Source organism: Macaca thibetana, chromosome 10, assembly GCF_024542745.1.
Source record: "Macaca thibetana thibetana isolate TM-01 chromosome 10, ASM2454274v1, whole genome shotgun sequence".
Classification (NCBI taxonomy): Eukaryota; Metazoa; Chordata; class Mammalia; order Primates; family Cercopithecidae; genus Macaca; species Macaca thibetana.
In genome coordinates, this window is record NC_065587.1 from 22,820,477 (window position 1) to 22,839,292 (window position 18,816).

General features: G+C 43.2%; 1 protein-coding gene across 3 annotated transcripts in view; it reads left to right on the plus strand.

Moving 5' to 3' along the window:
• Positions 1-18,816, plus strand: part of TTC28 (tetratricopeptide repeat domain 28) — a 723,416-nt gene that overhangs the window by 602,818 nt on the left and 101,782 nt on the right. For all 3 annotated transcript variants that reach the window (XM_050806773.1, XM_050806774.1, XM_050806775.1), the window contains 5 exons: positions 5,501-6,842; positions 8,101-8,624; positions 12,606-12,715; positions 14,813-14,942; positions 17,480-17,698. In XM_050806773.1, the coding sequence (XP_050662730.1) occupies positions 5,501-6,842; positions 8,101-8,624; positions 12,606-12,715; positions 14,813-14,942; positions 17,480-17,698 (2,325 nt within the window). The remainder of the gene's footprint in view (positions 1-5,500; positions 6,843-8,100; positions 8,625-12,605; positions 12,716-14,812; positions 14,943-17,479; positions 17,699-18,816) is intronic.

The window sequence follows — 18,816 nt, forward strand, 5'->3', positions numbered from 1 at the left end:
GTTCATGCCATTCTCCTGCCTCCCACGCCTCCCGAGTAGCTGGGACTACAGGTGCCCGCCACCACGCCCGGCTAATTTTTTTGTATTTTTAGTAGAGACAGGGTTTCACCATGTTCGCCAGGATGGTCTCGATCTCCTGACCTCGTGATCCGCCCGCCTTGGCCTCCCAAAGTGCTGGGATTACAGGCGTGAGCCACTGCGCCCGGCCCCCACACACAATTTTTAAAGCAAATCATAGACACCATGTCGTTTCATGTGTAAATGCTTCTATAAATATTTCTAACGGAAGAGATCTTTATAAAGCATAGCCACTGTCCTGTGTCACACCTAGCAAGACTAATGGGAGTTACTTCATGTCTCCAGCTTGTCCTGAAAGCAGATGGGCTGGTCCTGCTGAGGGCAGTGGGTCTGAGAGTCCTTGCCTCAGTTCTGCCACTAACTCACTTCCTCTCACTAGGCCCTGGTCATATCATTCAGAAAGTGAACCCGTGGGAGGGCCTTTTCCAGTTCCCAAATTTTATGTTGCCTCTGGAAATAGATGGTGATTTAAGTAGGATGGAACAGAAAACAATTTGTTTGAAAGTAGAGGAAAACAAGAGATAACTCTTAAAACCCCATTTGGGTTGTGCACTATTAATAATCATGACTGTAATGCTTTCAGTACACGAGAAGACCACTTCCATTGTTTGTGGCAGTACACTGAGGCCCCTACCTCCACAAAATTATTAAGAGAAAAGACAGCCGGAACTGCATTCTATGTTTAGTAGTTTTTCTGCTTGGCTTGTGCAGTTCACACCTCCCTTAATCTTTGCTGGTAATGGCTAATAAAAGCAAAATGTATTGAGCACTTACTATGTCTGAGGCACTTAGGCCAGCCTCTGCTGAGCATGATCGCATTGGCCCTCACAACAGCCTTTTGAAGTAGGTATTATTATTCCCATGGCAGTGACCATTCTCGACCCATAGGTGGGGACCTGCTGTGACGATGTATAAATTCATAACGATGTGTCCTTCCTCCACACACCCTCGTGAGAACTCGGCTTTGTGAGGATCTTCTGCCCCACTAATCTTCATCTAATTCCCCTCCCTGCAGCATGTTGTCACCTAGCACGCCCCTGCTGACAGGCCCTCTGTAAGTCTTCATCTGAATGACGGCCCTGGAAAATCAAGCTGTGGTCTCGAAAGGGAAGGAGGATCTGCAGATTATCTCCTCAGCATGTGCAGTCACTCTGCTGGCAGCTCTTGGGCCGCTTTTATATTGCCTCAACAAAGAGAAAGGCTGCCAAGAGTGTGTCATGTTCCATTCAGAATTCCCCACGCTGGCAGTGGCTGGGACAGTAGAGACACAGGGAGAATGAACAATTCCCAGCTCAGCCCCATCCATCTCTTCTTACTCTTGTCTGTGTGAGGAAGCCTTTGAGAGTCTTCTTATGATTCTTTATAGGCCCTTGGAAAAGTAAGATAAGGAGGACAGGAGGAGAACAGGAGAATGCAGAGGGAAGCTGGCTGGAGATCAGATCATTTTGCCATAACCAGCAGGCAATTTCTTTCACAAATCATTGAACCCTGGGTAGCCATTATCATCCCAACTGCTCACTATTAACTAGCCCAGACTCTTAAGGTCATGAGAGTCAGAGAAATAGAATTCCTTTCCTTCTTCTCACTCTCTAAATACTGGTCATACTATGTTTAGATACCATGTTTTAGTTTACAAAGTATATTGATACATACTATTATGTTTCTCATGCCATTGTCTTTGAAATGATTATAATCTGACCTTATTAGTGAGAAAACAAAAATTGCCAAAATATTTTCAATTTAAGAAAATAACAAAGGCTCAGAAGTATTGAGTGTCTCAAAGACACTCAGCTGAATGAGGTGGGAGCCAGGCTTGTAAACAGGACTTCTGGCATAGAGTCCTGTGCCTTTTCTATTATATTGTGCCTTTCTGATGTTTAGCCAGTTTCCTGTAGGATGAGGTAAGTCCCACCCTGCAGGAGAGTGGGGAGCTTCCAAGGAGACCTGTCTTTGGTGGTGATGGGCCATATATGAAAACCAAGCTTCCTCCAATTGCCTGCTAGGTCTCTCGCCACTTGCTTCCTCTTACTATCATCTTAGCAAACAACAAGTGATAATATTGGCTTAAGAAAATCATTGCAATAAAATCCAAAAGCTGTGAGGGAAAAAAAAATGTCACTGCAAAGGCATCATTGTGGGAGAAAGTGCTCCAAGGGAGATTCCGGCACTCCTACTGCCCTCCCTAACTCTGGCTCTCTTCGTAACTATTGACTGATGGCTGGACAGATATTTTGACCCTAATTGAAAAAAATACAGAAACTGAGGAGAGAGGAAGTAAATAAGGAGTAGGGAGAAATGTGAAAAAAAAAATTCTTCTGAGGATACCTGGAAACTCGAAATGTGAAATTTTTCTCTTTAGATAAAAGTGGTTTAGGACTACGTGTTAAATTAGGTCTTTAGAACTGAAATATTTCTGTCACTAATAATTTTTCAGCATTAAAAGGGTTCTAGGTGATGCTAAGGTATTATTTCCTCTCAGGAAGCTTAGATTTTCTAACCTTGAGACAGATTCGGAAAAGCTCTGATCCTTCCAGCAAGGATCCTGGTGACATCTCTAACCCAGGGAAGTGACCAGACCCAGTCCCCAGGAATGTTACTTTCTTATTGGATTGGAGTCCAAAAATACTGTTTTTAAACCAAGGGTTATATGTTCATCATAGAAAAAAAAATTAAAATACATATAAGTAAAAAGCAAAAAAAAAAAAACTCTTACAATTCTACCACCCAAATATTACTACTCTTAACCTTTAATACATTTTATGCTATATGTGTTTAAATGTAAACATGTATGTCTATACACAGTGCTACTAAAGCATGCATTAAAATGTACTGTTTTGTGATCATATATCCTTTTAATATATTGTAAATTTCTTCCTATGTCAATAAACTTCACTTTTTTTTTTTTTTTTTTTTTTTTTTTAAAAAGACAAGGTCTCACTCTGTCACTAAGGCTGGAGAGCAGTGGTGCGATCATGGCCTACTGCAGCCTTGAACTTCTGAGCCCAAGTGATCCTCCTACCTCAGCCTCCAAAGTAGCTGGGACTACAGGCTCACACCACCATGCCCAGCTAATTTTTTAATTTTTGGTAGAGACAGGGTCTTGCTGTGTTACCCAAGCTTGTCTTGAACTCCTAAGCTCAAGCGATCCTCTTGTCTCAGCCTTCCAAAGTGCCGGGTTATAGGTGTGAGCCACCCCACCCAGCCCCTCACCATTTTTAATGTCACCATGTTTATTCCATTGTATAAATGTACCATGATTTGTTTAGATATTTTTAAATTATGAAATATTTTACTTATAAAAAATATACAGAAGAATTACCATGGCTTATTTAATTTCCAGCACCTCAAGAATCTCCTTTCCTAGAAGGGAATAATTTCAATACCTAATATTGCAGTTTCACTCTGTAGTTTTACAGTGCTCCTGCACATACATTATTTCGTTTGATCCTCACTATCACCTCCTAAGGTTAGTGTTATGTTCATTATTTTTCTCATTTTATAGATGAACTACATAAAACTCAAAAAGACTAAATGATTTACCCTAAGTCCAGTTAAGTCAAAGAGATGGCTGGGTCCTAGGACTAGATGTGACTCTTGTGGCAGGGCAGATCTCCACAGCATGCAAGGGAGGAGTCAGGACCAGCAGAGTAGCCCCCACAGACTCACCCTGCACTGCACCCCCAGCTCCTGCCCTGCCCTGACTTCAGCCTTGATCATGCGTACTTCTGCCTTTTGACCCAGTGTGCTCTCTGGGGGCAGAGACTTCTGTCTTCATTCTTCTCTTTACCCCTGCTGCCCACCACAAATTCTGATACAATAAATGCCCAGCTAATGTCTGCTGGATAAGTGAATGAATGAATAAAGAGTGTCAGAGAGATACACAAATTGTGGAGGCTAGGTGTTCACAGCTTTCTTGCTTAAAGCCTCTATTTTTAGTTCAGACGTTTTAACAGAACACATCTTTGCATTTTGACTTTTGGGGCTTCTGTAGGTTTTAGTCACCACTGGAAAGCTCACACACTGATGCATGGAAAAGCATGTTCAAAACCAAAGGCAAGGAGAAACCTGTTTGCATACTAGCTTCTTTCCACCTTTTCTAGTGGTGGCCCTACTCTAGCCCCAACTGGAATGGACCAAGCTCTCCTTAAAGCCAGCTCCCAAGTTACCATTATGTTATCCCTCATTTGAAACTACTTTATATTTATGATATGTATGATATAACTCATTTTTAACTGCTTGTTAATACCTTAGCTTAGCAGCTATAATATGGTTCATGAGATTTGTTTGGAGCACTGTTATTGTTGATTATAAAAGCAGTATAGCAGAATTATAAGAGCTTTTAGAACAAAAATTACTGAAATTCCACTACCTAACAAGGCAACTATTTTTCTTTTTGTATAACCCCGTCAAGAGTTTGTCCATGCGTATGGACGTACTTATTTTCCTAGTTATTATCATGGGAGCATGCAGCATTTTTTCCTGATTTTTCCACTTAATATGATTACAAGAACATTGTTTCCCTATTTTTCAGTATAGACTTCATAATTATCTTTTTAACGACTGCATAATTCTCTATTGAGTTGATATACCAAAATGTACTTATACAATCCCCCAGTGTTTCACATTTAAGATGTTTCTGATTTTCCAGTAGTCTATAGTGCCACACTGAAGGTTGTTACGTGTATTGTTATGCAATCTTTTGTGTTTGTCAGATTATTTTCTTAGGATACTTTCCCTTGAGTAAGATTGCTGGATCAGAGTAGGAGCGCATTTGTGGTTCTTGCCAGGCTGCTTGTGCAAAAAGGTTGTTCCAGTTTATGTCCCCAGCAGTTGGTATGTTTACCAATTTTAGGACAATCTCATCAGTGTAGGAATTGTGGTTAATTTTTTTGTTTGCTCATTTAGCTGAAGTAAAATGGTACTTCAGGGTTGCTTTATTTTTGCATTTCATTGATTATTAAAGGAAATTAGCATTTTCCCCTGTGGTTACTCTTTGTATTTCTTTGGATGTGAGTTGTCTGCTAACATTTACAGGTCTTTGCCTATTTTAGTAAATTGGGATCTTCATTTTTTAAAAATCAAACCAAGTAAACTCTTCACACACAGTGGCTATTGAACTTTTTCATTTATGTTTAATATATTTTCCCATATTGTTTTGCCTTTTCATTTTAGATATGTATTTGTAGTACAAACATTCTTATTTTTGTAATAAAATCTGTAAATGTTTTTTTCTGTTGCTTTGAAACTTAAGCTATCCTCCCTCTGGAGAGCTAATAAATATTTAATTCTAGCTTCTGTTATTTTAAATTCTTTAATTCATCTGGATTGCATTTTACTATAAATTGAGATGCAAATTAAATTTCTTTCTACATTGCAAATCAGTTATTTCAGTCTTAGTCTGTTCTTTTATTCTCTTTCTCAGGAATCATACACCAGATGAAAGGTGATTATGACACTGCACTGAAACTCCACAAGACCCACCTGTGCATCGCCCAGGAGCTGAGTGATTATGCTGCCCAGGGCCGTGCCTATGGGAATATGGGCAATGCCTACAATGCCCTGGGCATGTACGACCAGGCGGTCAAATACCATCGGCAGGAGCTGCAGATCTCCATGGAAGTGAATGACCGCGCCTCACAGGCTTCCACACATGGGAACCTTGCTGTGGCCTACCAGGCCCTGGGTGCCCATGACCGGGCCCTGCAACACTATCAGAACCACTTGAACATTGCCCGGGAGCTACGAGACATCCAGAGTGAGGCCCGGGCCCTCAGCAACCTGGGCAATTTCCACTGCTCTCGGGGAGAGTATGTCCAGGCTGCCCCCTATTATGAACAGTACCTCCGGCTTGCTCCCGACCTTCAAGACATGGAAGGAGAAGGGAAGGTCTGCCACAATCTTGGCTATGCCCATTACTGCCTTGGAAATTATCAGGAGGCAGTGAAGTACTACGAACAGGATCTGGCACTGGCCAAAGACCTTCATGACAAGTTGAGCCAAGCAAAAGCCTACTGCAACTTGGGCCTAGCGTTCAAGGCTCTGCTGAATTTCAGTAAAGCTGAAGAGTGTCAGAAGTACCTACTGTCCCTAGCCCAGTCTCTGAATAATTCCCAGGCTAAATTTCGAGCCCTAGGGAACCTGGGCGATATATTCATCTGTAAAAAAGATATAAATGGTGCAATAAAATTCTACGAGCAACAGCTGGGCTTAGCTCACCAGGTAAAGGACAGAAGATTAGAAGCCAGTGCATATGCAGCCCTTGGCACTGCATACCGAATGATCCAGAAGTATGACAAGGCCCTGGGTTATCACACACAGGAACTGGAGGTATATCAGGAGCTGAGCGACTTGCCAGGGGAGTGCAGAGCTCATGGGCACCTGGCTGCTGTCTACATGGCCCTTGGGAAATACACAATGGCATTCAAGTGTTATGAAGAGCAACTGGATCTAGGGCAAAAGCTGAAGGATCCAAGTCTGGAAGCCCAGGTCTATGGCAACATGGGCATCACAAAGATGAACATGAATGTGATGGAAGAAGCCATTGGTTACTTTGAGCAGCAATTGGCCATGCTGCAGCAGCTAAGTGGAAATGAGTCTGTGCTTGACAGGGGCCGGGCCTATGGCAACCTGGGAGATTGCTACGAAGCCCTGGGTGACTATGAGGAAGCTATCAAATACTATGAACAATATTTATCTGTTGCGCAGAGTCTGAATCGCATGCAAGACCAAGCCAAGGCTTACCGAGGCCTGGGAAATGGACACAGGTAAAAATGACTAAGGACAATTGTGGTTTATAGTTCTGCAAAAAAGAGCATTTGTGACAGTAATGGCAACTTCATGTCTGCATGGCAGTTTGTTAACTACAAACATTTTCTTACATATCTCATCTGATTCCTCCAGTAACTATTTGAATTAAGTAGTTGATGTTGTTACCCTTATGCTATGGATGAAGAAACTAAAGCCCAGAGAAATTGAGTTAATACCTAAGATTTGCAGCTTAAAAGGGACAGCTGAGAGTTGAACCCAGGGCTCTGTGACTCCAAATGCAGTGCCTTTTGACTACATTAGAATGAGAAGGATAATAGGGATTGGGAAGGTGAATGAATCACTTTCCCTGATCTTTTCTGAATACCTCCCACATTATATGAATGTGTTTATTAATACAACATCAGCATCTAACAATTATTTAGACCCCATTGTGTTGCTTCTCAGAAAAGCCACCTGATAATAGGAGAATGCATAAATATACTATGTTGCATGCATCATCTGTGCAAGGTCCCTTGCACAGATATCTTAATAGTTATAGCAGTTTTGTATTACTCTACATCTATTATCATCTGCTGTGGGATGTGGGATTTATTATCACCAGAATCGGAGGCTCAGGGGAACTAATTCACGTGCCCCACACAAATGGTTTGGTCATGCTCTTTCCACTCTTATCGTGTCTTCTCTTAGCAGCACAAAAAGACACACTGTTGGTCAAGCTGATACTTTCTCCTAAATGTGGGGAACCCAAGAAGGTGCCTGTGTCTGCAGAATATATGGCCCCACCAGAGAGGCAGGGGATTAGGGCTCCTGGAGTGGAGGAAGGGCAAGGGTCAAACTAAATCTTCACCCACAGAGTGCTCTGAGAAGCTCAGGGTGAAAGATTTATAGCCACTGTAAAGTGATTTCAAAAACATAGTCTAAGCAGTAGTAGAAATTGGGAGGCCTGAAGAACCAAACAGTTCACTTGCTATCATTGTGCCTATTAATATATTTTATGTTTCCTCTGGGGTGTATATCCCATTGAATCTCAAGCTCTTGGGAAGGTCACTAAGGGATGACTCTTGAATTGCTTTCCAGATTATGAAATTCCTCTGCATCTCACTCTAAGGGCACATGATAGATTTTAGCTAGAAGAGGAGTTAAGAGCTTCTATAGTAAGTGACAGTGACAAATGCTTTTCATTTTCTCAGGGGCTTTAGCATGTCTGCACCTGCACGAAATAATATCATTGCTTTTCTGTCTACATCCCCACAGGGCAATGGGGAGCTTGCAGCAAGCCCTCGTATGCTTTGAAAAGAGGCTCGTGGTTGCCCATGAGCTCGGGGAGGCCTTCAATAAAGCCCAGGCCTATGGAGAACTGGGAAGTCTGCACAGCCAATTAGGGAATTACGAACAAGCCATTTCCTGCCTTGAACGCCAGCTGAACATTGCTAGAGATATGAAAGACCGAGCCCTGGAGAGTGACGCAGCCTGTGGCCTGGGGGGCGTTTACCAGCAGATGGGGGAGTATGACACAGCCCTGCAGTACCACCAGCTTGATCTACAGATAGCAGAGGAAACCAACAACCCCACATGCCAGGGCCGAGCCTATGGGAACCTGGGCCTGACTTATGAATCCCTGGGCACCTTCGAGAGGGCTGTGGTCTATCAAGAACAGCACTTGAGCATTGCTGCACAGATGAATGACTTGGCGGCCAAGACGGTGTCATATAGTAGCCTTGGAAGGACCCATCATGCCTTGCAGAACTATTCCCAAGCAGTCATGTACTTACAGGAAGGTAGGTGAAAAGGCCCATTGTGTTCTCTTGGCCTACTTGAAGTCAAGCTCAGAGTCAGAACTCAAGACTCAGAGGGAAGTATGCACAGTTTGAGTGGCCACTTCTGTGTGGAGTAAGGGTCTCAGAGGCCACATTGTCAGTTCAACTCCAGAATCACAGAATCCCCACCAGGTGTCCCTTGATAGTACTAAGGTGTTTCATTGTCCATAGCACCTTGCCCTGCTCTCTCAGACCCAGATTGTCTTATTCTCTCAGTGACAGCATCTACTGCTCGCCAGCTGCCCAAGGAGCTGAGACCCTCCTTGCTTTTCAGAACCCTCTGTGGAATGAGCAACATGTTCTCACACAGATGAATCAAGTAAGATGTAATCCTAAAAAATTGTAAGGGTTTCAATCAGAAGAAAATGTCCATCTGCTCCAAGCTCTGTTGTCCCTCTAGAGAATATCTAAACTAACCATATTAAAACTTTATAGAAGTCAGTTCTGACATGGCAGCTGAGGTCTAATCCAGAAGTGTCAGTCTGAGGGGCACTCAAGCAGTAAACCAGGCTTCTTTCCCAGCATTTGTCACCTACGGTGCTTGGGCTGGTGCCACAGTAGGGTCTTGTTCCAGGCAGGCCTAGAAACTGAAGGCTGCACAGTTTCACCTTGGATCCTTCCTTCCTCCGAAAGCAGAAGTCCCACAGCAATGCATTTGCCCTCCACCTCTTTACATTGAGATGGGGCTTTCTGCTCTTAAAAGTCCTTCCCCTTACACAGGCATATTGGATCCTCTCATCCTAGAAGGGAAAAAGGGCAGAATGCTCACTGGTTAAAGGAATGGTTACTGATTTCAAGCAAAAACTCTCATTTCCACGGGGCTTTGCACATAAAGTTTGTTTAATCTGATTCAGTTCTCACGATAGTCTTGTGAGGTATATCTTTTTATTCCCATTTTTGCTGTTGAATCACCTGAGGCTCAGAGAAGTACAGTGATTCAATCCTCATCATGTGGTCAGTTAGTCAAGGAGTAGGGCCCAGCCCAAGTTTTCCAACCCAGAAACCACACAAGATCCTCTCTGAAGTTGTTTCTAACTTTACAATTGCAGAGTAGGGTTGGGCATCCTATCCCCTTATACTCCCAAGCCCCCACTGGGAAGCCAGGAGAGAGATAAGCAGGAAGCAAAGAGGAGAATGGGTGAAGAGCTGATGATTCGCTGGTCTCCTTGCAACAGACCAGGGACTGCGCTGGCCTGCAGTCTGAGAGGTTACAGAGAGTCTGGAAGCCACTTCCCAGACCTTATCTAGCTCCCCTTCTATCCACATGGGGCTCTGCCTGAATGCATTAAATGAAAATGTTGGCTTCTAATTTCCTGAAACATGACTGTGGTAAAATTCCAACAGACGAGGAGCAATTTTCATTTGAATTTGTAAAAACTATTAAATTCAGTCATATGACAACTTTTCAGCTGTGTTCTTTTGTACTTCCTGAAATACTATTTTCATGAAACAGCTGGTTTGCCTGAGACATTGCAACGCAATTCTATATTTGTGGAAAACTCTCAAGTTCATTTTTATTGTTTCTTGTAATTTTTTAAGTCTTGCAGAGATCTAAAAACTCTAATTTGTAGCATCTCTACGGTGTCTGTCTTGTGGATGTGTCCACTAGAGAGCCTGCAGCTGATGACTTTCCTCGTGGGCCAAACCAGAGTGCCTCTTCTCATGAGTGCAGGACACCTGGACAGTGCTTTCCAAACGCTCTGAGTTAGGTCTGCAGCCTCTGGCAAGGAGGGACTAGTTTATCTGGAAGCCACCCCATGGTTCCCTCTCCCTTGGCTTTGGAGGCTGTGGAGCCTTATAGATCAATATCACCCTGCTTCAGTGCAATAGATTCTCACAGGTAGGGCCTGGTCTGAGTCTTTTGAACAAGCTTTCCAGGTGCTGTGGAGGGAGACACCCCTGGATAAAACCACTGGTCTCACCCAGCCCTTCCTCTTCTTGCAAATGAAGAAAGGGAGCATGGATCAATTTGGTGACTTACCTGGGACCAGTCCCTGACAAACTATAAGTTCTAGGAGAGCTGGATGGGTGTCAGGTTCCTAAGAGGCAGAAGCAGAGAGAAGCTGCGGCAGGACAGATACCATGTCTATCCAGTGGGCTTTTAACTCTTCATTGTTGAACCTCAGCTAGAGTCCTACATGCTGAGGATATAGCAGGAACAAAGCACAGTCCCTGTTCTCATAGAACATGGCTTCTAAGCAGGAATTGTCTCAATGAATTTTACTTCTGACTCATAGATCTTGACCTAGAAGGGACATCTGTATTGAAGAATTAATGTGGTTAGCTTATTGAAGATTTAAACAATCAGTATCCTTCTGGTTTTCTCCCAAGAACCATCTTCTTTCCTATGTTTTTCTATTCTGTGAGGTGTTTAAATATGTGAATTATTTACAAATATTTTTGTTATCCAATAATATGATTTAAACTTAAAGTGTTGTTTCTAAGTTTTCTGAGTTAGGAGCATTTTGAAATGTGTATTTATGACCTTGAACCTGAGTGTCACTTTTCTTACCCTTTCAACAGACTCAATTCCTTTTCAAAAGTCTGAAATTGCACAGGCCCAGCATGATCAGAGGCAGGCTTCCATCTACCCTGAATTAGATTAGAAGAAGGAAGTCCTTCCTTTGTATGTGCAGTTGTACGGTGGGAGCCTTCATGCTGTCTCTGCACAGGCTAGCTTCTATGTACAGTGAGCAGGGTAATGAGGGCAAAGTGATGCTGAGAACTGCCTAGTGACCAATATAATAAATGGTTGCCTTCAGATTTGACTCTCACAAAGCTCTGGAGGTTGCTGGTGTCCTGAAACCCCGAAGCTTGCTGTGGGTAAGTGACCCAAACTGCAGGTGCCTACCTGAAGGCTATTAAAATGAGGATGGCCTCATTTAAGGTTTTTGCCTTACAATAGCACTGGTTTTGCAACCCTGCTGAGGCACATCAAAGTCTTAAACTGAAAGGGAAAACAGATTAGACATGAAATGTGTCAGTAACATCAGTAACAAAAGGCAGGGTCAGGCTGTGTTCATATTCTGCTTTCAGGAGAACATCGTATGTGTCTTCTATTAATGCTCATTGGATGCTGTGCACGTGAGAAAGGAAAAATACTCTTTTGCCTTCTATATTTAACTATCAGGAAGAGCTTTGCCAGCCAAAGAATCAGGTTAGATAAGTTTATCAGCCAGGAGTTTTCCTTTGCAAAGCTGTGGATTTCAAATTTAGGAGGGTGACCAGATTAAGTTTCACTTGTTTTAGTGTTTCTGCCTGCCCAGCAAACCTGTCTCCTGCTGATAGCCATCACCTGAGCTCTTGCCAAGGCATCCTGGAAATCCTGGAAATGTTGCTACCAACACAGAATTTGAAGAGAAGGCTTATTCTACCTTGGCTGATTCAGCTCTTATCCTCATTTTATCTAGCTGTGTTGTTAGTATTCTTTTTTTTTTTTTTTTTTAAGAGATGGGTCTCACTAAGTTGCCCAGGCTAGATTCTTACTCCTGGGCTTAAGCAGTCCTCCTGCCTCAGTCTCCTGAGTAGCTCTTGTTAACATTCTTTTATAGACACCTGAAGCAAAATTGGGTGGGAGCAGTGGCTATCCCAGCACTTTAGGAGGCCAGGGTGGGTGACTCACTTGAGGTAGGTGGATCAGGAACTGGATACCAGCCTGGGCAACATGGTGAAACCCCATCCCTACCAAAAAATACAAAAGCCAGCCGGGTTGTGGTGGCCTGTGCCTGTAGTCCCAGGTACTCTGGAGGCTGACTGAGGTGGATCACCTGAGCCTGGGGAGGTCAAGGCTGCAGTGAGCCGCCATTGCACTCCAGTCTGGGGAACAGAGTGAGACCCTGTCTCAAAACAAAAACACAAAAGTAAAATGACCCTCCAGGACTCCTTAGGATAGTGGAATTATCCGTCTTCTATGTTTCCTTAAATTTCTCTATCTGGTTTCAGGTTTAAGGTTAGCTGAGCAACTGGGCCGAAGAGAAGATGAGGCAAAAATTCGCCATGGCCTTGGCCTCTCCCTTTGGGCTAGTGGAAACTTGGAGGAGGCCCAACACCAGGTAAGCAGAACTCCTGACTGAAGTGGATTTTTTGTTTCCAGAAGCATGGGAGACCTTAGGATTACTATCCTAGTAGTGATGGCATTTACAAGAGGCACTGACTTCTACCCTTGGGCTAAGGTGTATGATTTCCAGCCTGTACTAGCCCAGAAGTATTTGAACAATCAGTAAAGATTTTTGCTCACTCATGTGATAGATTTCTCAATAATTTCTTAAGAATTCTTGTATTAAGTGCTATTGCTCCCCATTAAACATTAATATGAAATTCATTTCATGACAGAAGGAAAACAAGAATTCATAATTAAATTTCATGTTTCTAGATATATTAATAGATATAACTTCTCTCTTTCCCTCTTTTACAATAAGGCAATATTTCTGCATATATGCAATTAGTTGAAGGAAAGTCCCTTGTCATGCTGGCCCTGGAGAGTAGAAAGATCCCTTGAGTTATGGGCCTCCTCTGTTAGGTTGGAGGAGTAGTGAGATGGCTGCATCTAAGATCACACGCTCATCCAGATAGCGAGCATGTGAGTGGTGACTGCAGAGGACATTGTGCTAGGCAGAGAGGAACAAGGATAAGGACATCGAGACTCCTATCCAGAGGTGCTCACTAGAGTTGAAGCGATGTGACTGAATTTGCACCATAGCATTCTAGAATGTTAGGGTGTTTTACTGTACTTTGAAAATGATTAAAGGCAATGTAAAGGATTAATTCTCTAATTTCCTGGTTATAAAAAGTAAAACCTGTGTTGATCTTGTGATTTGCAATTTTCAAAGTACTTATTATAGCTCAATGAATTTGATCCTTAAAATAACCCTGTGAGGTAGAAACTATCCTCTTTATAGAGAGGAGGAAATTGAGTCTCTGAGTCTTGCCAAAAGTCACACAGCCAATTAGTGGCAGAGTTAGGAACATATTCTCTTACCGCTCTCTGGGTCTATGTCTCTTAGTCTTAGAATTCTGTACTTGATCTTAGCCAAAAGGCTGAGAAGCAAGTAGTCTTAGAATTCTGCTTTTTAAGTTTGGATAAATTTAAAATTTGATACTGAGTTTCCAGCATATAAGTATCAGAGTCATCTTAGACAGTGTGGCATGAGGGGAAAAAAAAAAAAAAAGAAAATATCAGAGTCAGAAAGGTCTGTAGCCTCACTGATGGAGAAGCCTGTTAGAGCATCAGGACAGTGACTCCATTCGGAATAGCAATTATCTGGTCCTCAGAGTGTCTATGTGAGTGGGCATGGCTGCTTGAAGAGCTTGCCCAGTGATGATCTGACCCTGGGGCACTGAACCATCTGCAAAGAGCTATCATCCTTCAGAGAGTGTGGCGCTCTCTTCCCCTCAGGCTTGTTCATTTCCAGCATGCCTCCACCATACCTGTTCTCACTCCCATCCTTCCTCACCATGAGGCGTGAGGGTGATGAATTGTGGTTGCCTGATGACAAGAGGAGAGGCTTTTTGTTTTAATAGAAGTCAGCACTTGGTGGATTAATATCTGTTTTAATATCTTTAAGACCATAAGTCTATAATTCCTGTCTTTTAGATCCCCTTATTTGTCAAAAATTGATTATATAAACTGTAATTTACTAGGTATGATCTGATGCCTTTTCAGGTCCACAAGGACCTACCTGGTGTCAGGTTCTAACTGAGGTCCAAGGGGAGTCAGTGGGCGAGTGGCAGGTAGCTGGAAAAACACTCGAGGAAGTGTAGACAGTTTCACCATGGCTTTACTTTCTCTGGGCATGAGCAAGCCCGGGCGTGAGCCATGTATACGGCGTTAGCAGGGTAATTATACCTTTTAAAGACAATGGTGGCTGTGATCACATAGGTGGTCACCTAATGCGCCTCACGTGGTGTGGTTACATAACTAGCAGAGTTGTGCGCCTGTGCTCCAAACTTACTGAGTCATGCTGGACTGGATGTCTGCCTTGGCCTGTTCTTGACCACAGCACATCCATTTTCCTTACGACTCTTCCTTTCAGATCTTTAAAAAATATTTAGGGTGTGCACAAAGATATGAGCAAAAGTTGTCTCTAGTCTGTAAACAGCTGGACCTTGGTTTCTGGGGAATGGATGATGTTCTTTCTCCCTCCTTGCAGCTTTATAGGGCATCAGCCTTGTTTGAAACGATCCGACACGAGGCACAGCTGAGCACGGACTACAAACTCTCCCTCTTTGACCTGCAGACATCATCCTACCAGGCCTTGCAGCGGGTGCTCGTCACCTTAGGTGAGAACAGCAGGGGTTACTCCTTGCTTATGTGTGCACTAGCGTGCACGGGTGCACATCCGTGTGTCCAAGTTGTTTAGTGACAGCTGTGAAGAAGCATGATTTGTTTTAACAACAGATTATGAAGCCATAACTGTAACCAGTCATTGAACATTCATTCATTTATTCAACAAAGATTAGCAGAGCTGCTACCATGTGCCGAGTGCCTGCCCTGGGGATTACAGTCAAGAAGGCCTGGTTCCTGACCCCAAGAAGCTCTTAGCCTGTGGAGAGACATAAGTCAGTGAGTCCAGTACAGTGCTGATTGGCACTAGGATAAATTCAGATGCTGTGGAAATGAAGTCTCTTTAAAAAAAAAAAAAAAAAAAAGACAAAAAAAGTTTAAATAGAGATGAGGTCTCACTATGTTGCCCAGCCTGGTCTCAAACTCCTAGGCTCAGGCAATCCTCCTGCCTTGGCCTCCCAAAGTGCTGAGATCACAGGTGTGAACCATCACACCCAGCCTAAAACAAAGTCTCTTGTCTGGTGAGTCCAGGAGCCAGAGAAAGTGTCCTTGAGACAGGGATGCTTGAACCAGGTGTGCCCTCCCCAGGTTCCCTCTTAACACTAGCGTGTGGTTCAAGCATCTGACTAAGAGGAAGTACCGGAGAAGACACCTGGCCTCTTCTCTATGTCCTCATCCACACACCTTTCAAGGTTGCTGTCTAATAAATGTTTTTGCCACCTGGGTCTGCCTCCTAGACTTGGCATAGTCAGTGATGATTCTCCCAAGCCTATGTGCCCCATCACACTGGGGCAGCATGCATCTTCTTTCACCCAGGACTTAACTAGTCAGCGAGTCCCTTCCAGCTCCCCTGTCATCTGCCTCTTCCCAGGAGATACTTATTGGAACTAACAAAGGCTTTGAATTTGGATGTTGAGGCCTTTTCGATAACCTGTCTTTTGCTGTATATATAGGAAGGACTCAAATTTCCTCTTGAAAAATGTATCTATTAAATGCATTCATTGCCTGCGATTACAGTTTATTATCTATTATAATCACAGTGTTAAGTCTGTCTAGCACTTAGGGGCCGATTTTCCAATGTGCACAGAAATTGTCCCTGCTGTTCCAGTTAATAACTTAATAGAGTAAAAGGAGACATTTACATACACACACATAAATCTCCACTTGCTTCTGATACCCAAACTGCAGGAAGCAAGGCATCCTTGAAGTGCTGTCACAGCTGCAGCATCTGGTCTGCTTCTGTCTGCTTTCTTTGGACACTGGTTATAGTAACCCTTCCATATTTACATTTATTACAAAAGTAAATCCTCTGCATTGTGTTCCTTCAGCACTTATAAACAATTCCTTTACATTTTTTGTGCTTTCATATTGGTGCATTAGCTTTTAAACTAGATTATAGACCAGTTTCTTAAGGAAGGTGGGATTCAAAATTCGATTAAAAGACAGGAAAAGCTTGAGATAGAGAGGCAATTTTAAAGATATAGAGACCTGAGAGGTTTAAACTCTTTGCCCCTGGGGATAAGGGAAAAAGCGTGTTGGAGCCCAGAATGGAATGAGATATCAGCTCCAACAACACTACTACTACCTGTTATACATGTGGTGATGTAAGTAGGCCTACCAGGCATCTTTTCATGTAGTGCTTCATTTAATCTTCAAACTAGCCCTTTGCGATAGGCGGGACAACTGTTAGCATCCCTCTTCTTGAGACAAGGCCAGTGAAAGGGAAGAGGGCACACCCAGGAGAGGGACTGGCATGCGTAAATGGACGGAAGTATAATCTGGGGAGAAATGGATAAGGCTGGACAATGTTATGCATAGAGGGCCCGCATGGAGGGAGGAGAGAGAGTCAGAAGACGCACAGACACTTTGTGAGGCTGAGGCGGGTAGATCACTTGAGGCCAGGAGTTTGAGACCAGCCTGGCCAATGTGGTGAAACCCCATCTCTACTAAAAATACAAAAATTAGCCAGGCATGATGGCACATGCCTGTAATCCCAGCTACTTGGGAGGCTAAGGCAGGAGAATCGCTTGAACCCAGGGGGTCAGAGGTTGCAGTAAACTAAGATTGCATCACTATACTCTAGCCTGGGAGATAGAGTGACACCCTGTCTTAAAAAAAAGAAAAAAAGGACACATAGAGAGCCAAGTGACACCAATAAACCTGGTGTCAGAAGCCAGGCAGGAGGTTAAAAAAAAAAAAAAAAACCAGGTTAGGGAGCAACTCAGGAGGTGGAGCAGAGATGGCACAGGGCTAAGGACAAGTTCACTGAATTAGATCAGCTCTCTTGTGGCGCTGGCTGCAAGACAGGAGAAGGCCTAATGGCTTAGGGTAGTGTGGAATCAGTCATGCAGGACACTGCACCCACCATCTGAGGCAGGGAATTGAATTCGAAGCAGTGTGACTGAGATTCTGTCACATATTGGAGAGCAGAGGCAGTGAGGTTTCTGCCCAGGATTTGATGGCCGTCCCTGATAGGCCTCTCTAAGTAAGCACACTCACTATGGACCCCTCAGCATATCTCTTTGTCTCCTAGGCCATCATGATGAAGCCCTGGCCGTGGCAGAAAGGGGACGGACAAGGGCATTTGCTGATCTTCTGGTGGAACGACAAACAGGACAACAGGACTCTGACCCCTACTCCCCAGTCACTATTGATCAGATCTTAGAGATGGTTAATGGCCAGAGGGGACTAGTGCTTTACTATTCCCTGGCTGCAGGCTATCTGTATAGCTGGCTGCTTGCTCCTGGGGCAGGTAAGATCTCTTTCTGTGGGAACAGGGCAATTAGAAGACTAGACCTGTAAAAGTCTAATGAATAGAGGTGGAAGAGGTGCATTATCATAGATCATCCTAAGGAACTGATGTCAGATTTTAGCAAAACCTCAGCGGCAGTGGATATGCTGTGGTGGGGCATTCAATTAATAAGACAGTCCAGCTTTCTCATTCCCCCAAGAAATCGCTGCTCATCACTGTTGAATGTGGAAGCATTTATCAAGGAAGACTAAGAGCAGACGAGTTAATTTCACTAGCAGCCCTGTGTGTAGGCAGCTGTTGTTCATTAGCTAATAAAGCGATGACTGCAAGACCTAACGAATTCTTTCTAGATATGGTTTAATAATTGTGACCCTTTGTCATGGCAAAGTTAAAGAGACTAAAATGATAATGGCAACTCTATCACAGGTTATAAATAAGTCCTATGCTTGAAATTTCTGAGTTTAACAGAACCCATTTTTAACCGGTTCTGCTGTAAATGTATTTCAGAAGTAAAAATCTCCTTTGATTAAATCAGCATTAAATGTTCAGGCTGTAACACTTTCACTAAATACAGAAACAGTAATTAGCTGTTAGGGCCATATTTTTTGCATAATAAAATGCTGATGGCTTTACCAAGTTGGAGACACACCAGATCCAATTAGAGTTTATTGACTGGGGAAGTGGATCTTATAATTGGTAATCTTAAAGAATGGGCTTCTTGAATATCTGTAAGCCAATTTCAAAAACTTTAACTGCCAGCGAGAATTGACAAGATTTTCTTGATTATGTTTCTATCCCTTTGATTAAAAAAAAAAAAAAATGATGGCTGGATGACAGCTCCCAGATGCTTTTAGGCTCTGAACATTTGTGCCTATACATTCTATACCTCGGCATTGTTTTTAATAATTTTTTCTCTTTAGTTCCATGTTCTTTATGGGCTTTCCACAAAGAATGTTCTTACAGCTGACATTTTTAATGCTAAAGGTTTTAAATTGTGATTTTTACAGTGACTTGGTTAGTAAGCGTTGGCCACAGTGGAATCTTTGTGGATCCCAGCTCCCAGAGTGGCACTGATACTCGTGAGGACACAGTTGATGACTGGGAGGTATCAAACTCCT